General features: G+C 43.8%; 1 protein-coding gene across 1 annotated transcript; it reads right to left on the reverse strand.

The window, feature by feature from the left end:
- Positions 1 to 4,631: 4,631 nt before the first annotated feature.
- Positions 4,632 to 6,433, reverse strand: LOC139262632 (ferritin heavy chain, oocyte isoform-like). Its single transcript, XM_070877784.1, has 4 exons — positions 6,332 to 6,433; positions 5,660 to 5,806; positions 5,134 to 5,259; positions 4,632 to 4,787 (listed from the first exon to the last, which is right to left on the reverse strand). The coding sequence occupies exons 1-4, from the start codon at positions 6,431 to 6,433 to the stop codon at positions 4,632 to 4,634; spliced, it is 531 nt and encodes a 176-aa protein (XP_070733885.1).
- Positions 6,434 to 10,885: the final 4,452 nt, after the last annotated feature.

A 10,885-nucleotide genomic window follows, 5' to 3' on the forward strand; every position in this document is an offset into this window, starting at 1 on the left:
AGAGAGAAAACAGGGAATTATAGTCCGGTCAGCCTGACCTCAGTAGTGGGTAAAATGATGGAATCAATTATTAAGGATGTCATAGCAGCGCATTTGGAAAGAGGTGACATGATAGGTCCAAGTCAGCATGGATTTGTGAAAGGGAAATCATACTTGACAAATCTTCTGGAATTTTTTGAGGATGTTTCCAGTAGAGTGGACAAGGGAGAACCAGTTGTTGTGGTATATTCTGACTTTCAGAAGGCTTTTGACAAGGTCCCACACAAGAGATGAATGTGCAAAGTTAAAGCACATGGGATAGTGTGCTGAAATGGATTGAGAACTGGTTGTCAGACAGGAAGCAAAGAATAGGAGTAAATGGGTACTTTTCAGAATGGCAGGCAGTGACTAGTGGGGTACTGCAAGGTTCGGTGCTGGGGCCCCAGCTGTTTACATTGTACATTAATGATTTAGACGAGGGGATTAAATGTAGTATCTCCAAATTTGCGGATGACACTAAGTTGGGTGGCAGTGTGAGCTGCGAGGAGGATGCTATGAGGCTGCAGAGCGACTTGGATAGGTTAGGTGTGTGGCAAATACATGGCAGATGAAGTATAATGTGGATAAATGTGAGGTTATCCACTTTGGTGGTAAAAACAGAGAGACAGACTATTATCTGAATGGTGACAGATTAGGAAAAGGGGAGATGCAACGAGACCTGGGTGTCATGGTACATCAGTCATTGAAGGTTGGCATGCAGGTACAGCAGGTGGTTTAGAAAGCAAATGGCATGTTGGCCTTCATAGCAAGGGAATTTGAGTACAGGGGCAGGGAGGTGTTGCTACAGTTGTATAGGGGCTTGGTGAGGCCACACCTGGAGTATTGTGTACAGTTTTGGTCTCCTAACTTGAGGAAGGACATTCTTGCTATTGAGGGAGTGCAGCGAAGGTTCACCAGACTGATTCCCAGGATGGTGGGACTGACCTATCAAGAAAGACTGGATCAACTGGGCTTGTATTCACTGGAGTTCAGAAGAATGAGAGGGGACCTCATAGAAACGTTTAAAATTCTGATGGGTTCAGACAGGTTAGATGCAGGAAGAATGTTCCCAATGTTGGCGAAGTCCAGAACAAGGGGTCACAGTCTAAGGATAAGGGGTAAGCCATTTAGGACCGAGATGAGGAGAAACTTCTTCACCCAGAGAGTGGTGAACCTATGGAATTCTCTACCACAGGAAGTTGTTGAGGCCAATTCACTAAATATATTCAAAAAGGAGTTAGATGAAGTCCTTACTACTAGGGGGATCAAGGGGTATGGCGAGAAAGCAGGAATGGGGTACTGAAGTTGCATGTTCAGCCATGAACTCATTGAATGGCGGTGCAGGCTAGAAGGGCCGAATGGCCTACTCCTGCACCTATTTGCTATGTTTCTATGTTTCTATTTCTCAAACGACAACAAAGAACCAGGTTCTCATTGTTAAAGCTAAACTTGGCACAGTCAGTAGAAGATAAACAATTAAGACAGAAAGAGAATCATGATAGACGTAGAGTAAGAGAGAGAAGTGTGAAATTAAATCAGAGGTGAGAGTGAAGAACCATCACCATAAATGGTTAAAGTGGTTTCCAGGGAGGGTGGTGAATATATGTGGTCCTCGCACATATTTGATAAAGATGTTTGATCATGGAAAGGTTAGATTTGTTCACATTGATCATAGTTTACCTACAGATGTGGAAGCAGTTGAAAGTTGGAATGATTTGATTATTTCCGATTTATCAGATAGTTTTGATACAAGCAGAGTGCCAGCAGCAAATCCTACATCAGATATACTTGAAACACGTCCAAGAGAAAGTCAGAATTTAAGTCTGAGTCAGTCAGACAACCAGTCTGAAGTTGTAGAGAATTCAAATGTAGATGAAGGGCATTCTTTGGACGAAAACTTTCCTGAGGCTCAGCCGAGAATGAGTCTAAGTTTGACACCATGTCCCCAAGTTTCCACATGATTTGCGCCTGATTTTTAGGAGCAACTGGTGGAGAACGGACTATCTTAGAAATCGCAATTCTCCACATTTTTTTTTCTGCAGTGCTAGACAGGTAGAACAGTTCCACTTTGGAACAGAATTTTTTCTTCAAAAGGGGGCATGTCCGGCCACTGATTTGAAAGTTTCCACAGTGAAAACGTACTCCAAACTAACTTAGAATGGAGCAAGTGAAGATTTTTGTAGAACTGATAAAACCTGTTCTACACATTAAAAAATCAGGCGCAGGTTACAAATTAGGCGTCCAGAGCGAGGTGGGGGGGGGAAGGCGGGGGGAAGGGAAGTCATTAAATTCTACAATAAATCCTTATTTATACTTCTACAAATATTATACAAATAAATCCAACCTGAATAAAAATTTATAAGCAAAGAAAAGATTAAATAAACCTTCTTCCTACCTGTGTGAAAGTGCTTCAGCCAGGGAGAATGCTGCAGCAAGCCTCACAAAACGAGGCAGCCGTTCCCGAACGCGGGGGGTGGGGGGGGGGGGAGGAAGCCGTTCCAGACGGCGGGAGGGAGGGAGGGAAGTAGACAGAAGGCTGCAGGAAGCCTCAGAAATTGAGGAGCCATTTCCCGACGGCAAAAGGGGAGGTCATCGGGAAACGGCTGCCTCAACTTTCTGAGGCTTCCTGCAGCCTTCTCAGTGCTGATGTGCTGATGGCAATGTGCTTTTATTAAAAAATGTTCAAAAACTAAACAGCTACAAAGAACTACAAAAATGGCCGAGTGCCAATGTTTCCTTCACACTGCGCGTGCGCGAACGCTCCAATGCGCACGCGCAGCGTTGCCGGCAGGAAAAAAATGAATTTAAATAGTACCCGCCCCCTCCCACTTACAAAATCAGTGCGAGTGTAGGCTCCGCCCCCCCTGGGTGCCGCGCCAAACAGACAAGGAGCTGCAGGGCTCTCCAGAATCGCGCGTTTTTTTTCTGGCGCCGTTTTAGGCGCGAAAAACGGGCGCCTAGCTCGGAGGGGCGCCCTTTTTTTATCGTGTGGAAACTTGGGCCCCAAGTTTGGGAAGTTCTGTTCGAGAGCGAAGGTATCTTCTTCAAAACCGAAAACAAGAGAAGTTTGATTTGTAAATATGGCAAAATAAGTCCATATCTTTTGTTATGTATAACTATGCAAGTTATGTATGATGATTATTTTGTTATAATTAATTCATTAAGGAGGGAGAAATGTAATAAAGAGCTCCATCGAGTGGACTACTGTGGTAATGCAGCCATTGCTGAAAATACAATAAAAGCAACAGGTGACAGGTCACCTGACAAGTTGCTGTGTTGAAGCCATCTTCTAAGTGTGTGTTTGTGATGTCAGAGAGAAGATAGCACAGAGATTAGGCTGACTGGCCTGTAATTACTCAGTCAATCCCTTTCTAAACAGAGGTACATTCACAGTCCTCTAGCATCACACCTACAGCCAGAGCAGACTGGAAAATTATGATCTTATCCAGGATCAGCTTTAAATAATAGTGTTTGTTCATGGAGAGAGAGAGAGAGAGAGAGATGGACCCTCTTGTGGGGATTGTCCCAAATCTGGCAGTGGACAGCAGGCTAAAATCCAGGCTGCATCTTTGAAGAGGATGTGAATAATTTTGACTTTTTTTAAACTGAAGTAAGAGTTAGGAAATCTATGAACAAGAAGCCTCTTAAATTTAGGTTTCACACTAATTTCCATGAGGTATATTTAAACTGGTGGTGATATCCACAACCTGACTCTCCACTGACTGACTGTGGGCACATTCCTCAGTTGCTACAACCCTTCATTGCTTGTCCCTCCCTGTATTGCGAACAAATACATTTGGAAGAGGAATGATAATTTGAGCTTCCAGACCTTTGCATTTATTTTGACTAGGGTTGAGTGTTTCCTATAGTTGGAGCAGTGTTACAAATCCACCGTTGTACATTCATCCAAATCCAGATTGCCCCATTGTAAAGAAACTGATGGGGGGACATTTGTGTGTGTAAATTGGCTAGTAAAATAAAAACAGTGCCTGAACAGCAAAACAACTTCAATGGCAATAAAGTGATTTGTGCTGTACTGATTGAAATGCATCAAATCAAGGCAAGATTTGATTAACCTTGGCTCAGCCACTCAGACACTTGTCTTTGCAGTTAACAGTCAACTATGATCTTATTGAATGGTAGAACAGGCTCAAGGCATCATTAGGCAGGCTCCTACTTATGTTCTTTTGTTATTAGGATGGAGTGGGGTGAACATTGACCCGATATATTTCGTGATACGTACATAAACAGTTAACCATAACACAGTTTTGAGCTCAGAGTGAGGAACACATGTCTGAGTATCTAACTATCACAAGGATATACACCATAGGAAAACAAATTTCATAGCACAGAATCCATAATACTGTTGCACAACTCAGTATAATTCTTGTTTGATGTAAACCATGTTATGTTAATTGAAAAATAAGCAACCACTCAAACATCAAGATGACAAAATCCAGTCCAATGTTGAACATTTTATTTGCAGTTATATTCCATTTCACATCAAGAACACAGGTCACACAACTCTTTGTATAAAGTTATAACCCTAATTGCTACAGGACAGGAGTCTAAACTATATAAATACAAGTACGAAACAGATCCTGTCCGTCAGTTTAGTCACTCTCCCTCAGGGTGTGCTTGTCAAACAGGTACTCTCCCAGGCCATTCTCAGGGACTCCCAGTCTCTTCACGTTGGTGATGTGATCTCCCAGCTTCTTGATCATCTTCACTTGTTCATCCAAGTAGTGGGTCTCCAGGAAGTCACACAACTGAAAGAGGGAAACTAGTTATGTCCAGCAGCAGATATCAAGGAATGTCAGCTTCCCCTTCAGGAGTTTGGATTTTAGTCATCTTGAACTCTAGGTGTGTCAAGTGGTGCAATTGAGATTAATGGAATTACTGCATCATTAGATTAAACTTAGTGCACAATAGGTGCTCAGATCCTGGGATCACTGGGACAGATTTACTTGTCATGGTCCACAGGCCAACCTCCCACTGCTCACCAAACCCATACAACGCTTTATGCATCAAGATTTTTTAATTCTGCCCAAGGACAGCCAGGTTCCACAGCCTCCAATTTAACCAAAAGCCCACATTAAATCATTAAGAACTTACATGAGGGTCAGTGCTCCCAGTGGAGAGTTTGTGAAGATTCAGCAGACTCTGGTTCACATTTTTCTCCATCTGTAGAGCTCTCTGCATCACCTCCAGACCATTGCTCCACTCATCCTGCTCAGGTTTCTGGATAAAAAGTTCCAAATAGTTTATATCATCAATTGTAAATAATTAGAAAGTATTGAAGGAAATTAGGAGTCCAATCAAAATTCTACTTTAACATGAACATATGTTAGAATTTAAATTTGCCATCATGCAATCACAACAACTGGAGCCATATTGATAAATACATCAATGCTATTTGTCTTAAGGGCAAGTGCATGGGGAGAAAGGAACAGAACAAAATGCTGATGGGGTGAAATGACACAAGGTGGGAGGAGGCTCGTGTGGAGTTATAAACACCAGCAAAGACCAATTTGGCTGAATGGCCTGTGTGCTGTAAATTGGAACCAATTGCTTTAGCACATATGGGAACATTTAGTCTAAGAGGAGCCAGACAGAAAGCCACTCATTTATTAAATCTAACCTTGATGTCCGCCAAGATGATCCGTCCTCCACACCGATTCTGGAATTCCATCAGTTTCTCAGCATGCTCACGTTCCTCATGTGACTGCTCCTTGAAGAACTCAGCAAAGTGACGCAGGGCAACATCATCCCGGTCAAAGTAATAGGACTATGGAGAGATCAGAAGAGTATTTGTGTATTGTATCATAGACCTATCATGTGCACTGTACATAAATTCAACCTCAAAATGTTGCTTTCTTTCAAAGGTTCAAAGGCTCAATGAACTTGTATGTATATTGTCATGGAAACAATAGTTTTATGCCCTTGCCCAATAATAAAGCTTGGCCCAGCATCAAAGCCTTTTTTTGAGTGGTGTGGGAGGATGGGAAAGAAAGTGTTCCTGATTTCCACCACCCTTACAGGAAAGAATACTTCTAAACTTCCTTCCTAAAATGTCCAAGCTCTAATTTTATGACATCCTCCAATTAAAAAAAAGCAAGGTAGAGAAAGTCCATGGAGTAATTTATAATAAAATGTATTCCAAATAAACTTAACCACAAGCTCAAAAGAACCCAGGAAAGTGAGTTATTAAGATTCAAGATAGTCAGAATAGGTGGGCTGAATACAGCACAGAATTTAATAAATTCACATTACATAGTCTCCATTGTGAAGTGGTCAAATGTACAATACTCACCATAGAGAGATAAACATAGGAGGAATAGAGCTCCATGTTGATCTGCTTGTTGACAGCATCCTCACAATCCTGGTGGTAGTTCTGACGCACTTGCGAGGCCATCTTGATTCTTTAATACAAATCTAAACTTTGTTGAAACAAAAAACTGGGATGTAACTCAGCTGAAATGCCTGTATTTATGCTTCGGTATAATCCAGGGTGTGGCAGTCTAGATCATGAGTGACAGCCCTCAATACCCAATCAGAAGTTGCAGCCTCTCAGAACACCAATCAAGTAATAGGAGGAGGGGAGATGGATTCCCAGAGCCAGTCAGATCTTCGAAGAATGAGCATCATTGACTGACAACTCAATGAGGATCTAAATTGTCCTATCTTTCCTCAAACACAGTTCAAATATCCAGAATCACAGGTTTAAATGAATCTCCGACTCTTTCGGCAAATCAATTGGGAAAAACTTAAACCATAAGTGCCCCCTTTATAAAGGGGAATAAACAATAAGTTCAAATGTGACAAAAGTAACATAAAAACTTAACAAATTATAATTTAGTTCCCTGTATCCACGCTGTACTCCAGTCCCTCTGGTGCCCACTGGTCACGGAAAGCCTCCAACATACCGGCAGACAATGCGTGCTCTCATTCCAGGGATACCCGGGCACGGACATAACCGCGGAAGAGAGGCAGGCAGACGGAGAGAACACCCCATCGACCGTGCTCTGCCTGGACAGGCAATGGCCACTTTGAAAGGTTAATTGAATCCTCTGTTGTTTGCGAGTCAATGTCTTTTTAATAATTCTGGATGTTTCAGTGTGTGTATGAGGATCGCCATCGTTCATTGGGTTGGTCATGTGCAGGTATCTGTGGGTTTGTTGTAACATCGAAATATAGTGGTTGTGGGCCCAATTTTGGCAATAATTTGCATCAATTTTTTTGGAGTAAGTTGTTCTTTCTGGCGTAAGTTAAAAAATGCCATTTTCCCCCAAAATTTGCTTCAGTGTAAGTCAGTTAGGTACGATTTTTTTTAGTTCAGTTTTTTTTTCAAAAGGTGGCGTTCCCAGACACTTACACCAGTTTTGGCCATTTATGCCACTTTGGCCAGCAAAAACTTACTCCAAATCGATTTAGGTCAACGTATGTGGCCAGCTCTGAAAAACATTCCGGGCAGTTAAGAAATCAGCGCAGGTTAGTACATTTAAAGCACCAAGACTTACAAAGCACTAAACAAAGCACAAAAATAAGCATTCAATAACAAATAAAAAATAGAAGGAAGCTGAGGACCTGCACCAAGACTTACAAAGCACTAAACAAACCACAAAAAGTAATAAGCAATTAATCAATAACAAATAAAAAAATAGAAGTCCTACCTTTATGCCAGAATCAAGTTTGCTTTTTAAAGTTCACTCCCCCCCGATCAAAACACTCTTTCTGCCCCCTCCCCCCCATCAAAATACACTTTCTCCCCTACCCCCGCCATTCTTTCTCCCCCCCACAAAAAAATCTCCTCCTCTCCTCCCCCACAATCAAAACTCTCAAGCACAACCATCAATAAAAAAATAAATAAAACCGAAGTCCTACCTCACCCGGGATCTAAGCGGGCTGGTCGGCCGGTGCTGGAGGCCACTCGGCCGGGGATAGGGTGTGGCGAGAACGGGGCGTCCCTTCGGACAGGGATAGGGGATGTGCTCATCGGGTCCTGCTTATAGCCCGCAATACACGCTGGGAGGGCAGGAGCATGCGCGCAGACTTCACTGCGCATGTGCGCAGCTGCCTGCAGTGCTTTCTGCATTGGCCTGTTGCTCCGCCCCCCCCACTGCATAATGCACACCACGCTGGGACTCCAGGGACTCAGAAGAGCGGCCAGGATGGGGCGACATTTTACCAGCGCCGTTTCCAGCGTGCAAAGTCGGCGTATTTAAGGTAACATCTGGGGAATTGTGCCAAAATGGGAAGAGCTGTCTCACAGCCTAGTCAAGCAACAGCCTGATATATTCATACTCACAGAATCATACCTTTCAGCCAATGTCCCAGATTCCTCCATCACCATCCCTGGGTATGTCCTGTCCCACCGACAGGACTGATCCACCAGAGGTGGCGGCAAAGTGCTATACAATCGTGAAGGAGTGGCCCTGGGAGTCCTCAACATTGACTCTAGATCGCATGAAGTCTCATGGGTTCAGATCAAGCATGGGAATAGCTGAGAGACATAGCTGCCAGATTGGGCCTGCGACAGGTGGTGAGAGAACCAACAGAAGGGAAAAAGCTATTTGAACTCGTCTTCCTCAATTTACCTGTCACAGATCCATCTGTCCATTACAGCATTGGTAGCGGTGACCACCAGACAGTCCTTGTGGAGATGAGGTCCGGGCTTCACTGAGGACACCCCCCATCATGCTGCGTGGCACTACCACCATGCTAAATGGGATCAATTCTGAACAGATCTAGCATCTCAAAACTGGGCATCCATGAGGTTTTGTGGGCCATTAGCAGCCGCAGAATTGAATTCCAACACAATCTGTAACCTCATGGTCCGGCACATCGTTCACTCATTACCATCAAGGCAAGGGACCAAACGTGGTTCAAGGAGGAGTGCAGAAGAGAATGCCAGGAACAACACCAGTTGTACCTAAATAGAGGTGCCAACCTGGGGAAGGTGCAACACATGACTGTATGCATGCTAAACAACAGAAGCAGCATGCTATAGACAGAGCTAAACAATCCCACAATCAATGCATCAAATCAAAACTCTGCATCCTGCCACATCCAGTCGTGAATGGTGATGGACCATCAAACAACTAACAGGAGGAGGATCCATGAATATCATCATCCTCAATGATGGAGCAGCCCAGCTCGTCAGTGCAAAACTCAAGGCCGAAGCGTTTTCAACCATCTTCAACCAGAATTGCCTCATAGATGATCCATCTCAGTCTCCTGCTGAGGTCCCCATCATCATCGAGGTCAGTCTTCAGCCAATTCAATTCACGTCACGTGATATCAAGAAATGGTTGAGTGCACTGGAGATAGAAAAGACTATGGGCTGCGACAACATTCCGGTTTTCGTGCTGAAGACTTGTGCTCCAGAACTAGCCGTGCCTCGAGTCAAGCTGTTCCAGTACAGCTACAACACTGGCATTTACCCGACTAAGTGGAAAACTGCCCAGGTATGTTCTGTCCACAAAAATCAGGACAAAGGAAATTCGTTCAATTACCGCCCCCATCAGTCTACTTCCAATTATCAGCAAAGTGATGCAAGGTGTCATAGGCTGTGATTTACTCACCAATAACCCGATCACTGATGCTCATTTGGGTTCAGCCAGGACTACTCGGCTCCAGATCTCATTACAACATTGGTCCAAACATGGACAAAAGAGCTGAATGCGAGAAGGAGGCCATTCGGCCCATCGAATCTGTGCCTGCTCGTTCAACTATTGAATCTGTTTCCACCACCCTATCAGGCAGTGATTCCAAATCCTAATCACTCATTGAGTTAAAAAAATTTTCTTCATGTTGCCTCTGGTTCTTTTGCAAATCACATTAATTCTGTGCCTCTGATAATTGATCCTTCTGCCATTGGAAAAAGTTTCTGATGATTGACAGAGCTAAGTGATCCCACAATCAACGGATCAGACAAAAGCTCTGCAATCCTGCCACATCCAGTCTTGAATGATAGTGGATCATTAAACAACTAACAGGAGGAGGAGGCTCTATTAATATCCCCATCCTCAATGATGGAGGAGCCCAACACACGAGTGCAAAAGACAAGCCTGAAGCATTTGCAACCATCTTCAGCCGGAAGTGCCTCATGTATGATCCATCTCAGCTTCCTGCTGAGGTCCCCACCATCACAGAAGCCAAACTTCAGACAATTCAATTCACTTCATGCGATATCAAGAAACGGCTGAGCTCACTGGATACAGCAAGAACTAACCGTGCCTCTAGCCAAGCTGTTCCAAGTACAGCTACAGCACTGACATCTACCCGACAATGTGTAAAACTGCACAGGTATGTCTTGTCCACAAAAGGCAGGACAAATCTAATCCAGCCAATTACTGCCCCATCAGTCTACTCTCACCCATCAGCAAAGTGATAGAAGGTGTAGTCGACAGTGCTATCAAGCAGCACTTACTCACCAATATTCTGAACACTGATGCTCAGTTTGGGTTTGCCCAGGATCACTCATCTGCAGTCCTCATTACAGCCTTGGTTCAAACATGGACAAAAGAGCTGAATTCCAGGTGAGGTGAGAGTGACGGTCCTTGACATCAAGGCAGCATTTGACCATGTGTGGCATCAAGGAGCCCTGGTAAAATTGAAGTCAATGGGAATCAGGGCGAAAACTCTCCACTAGCTGGAGTCATATCTAGCACCATGGAAGATGGTTGTAGTTGTTGGATATCAATTATCTCAGCCACAGGACATCACTGCAGGAGTTTCTCAGGGCAGTGTCCGAGGCCCAACCATCAGCAACTGCTTCATCAATGACCATCCCTCCTTCATAAGGTCAGAATTGGAAAGGTTTGCTGATGATTGCACAGTGTTCAGTTCCATTCTCAACTCCTCA

Source organism: Pristiophorus japonicus, chromosome 4, assembly GCF_044704955.1.
Source record: "Pristiophorus japonicus isolate sPriJap1 chromosome 4, sPriJap1.hap1, whole genome shotgun sequence".
In the NCBI taxonomy this organism is placed as follows: Eukaryota; Metazoa; Chordata; class Chondrichthyes; family Pristiophoridae; genus Pristiophorus; species Pristiophorus japonicus.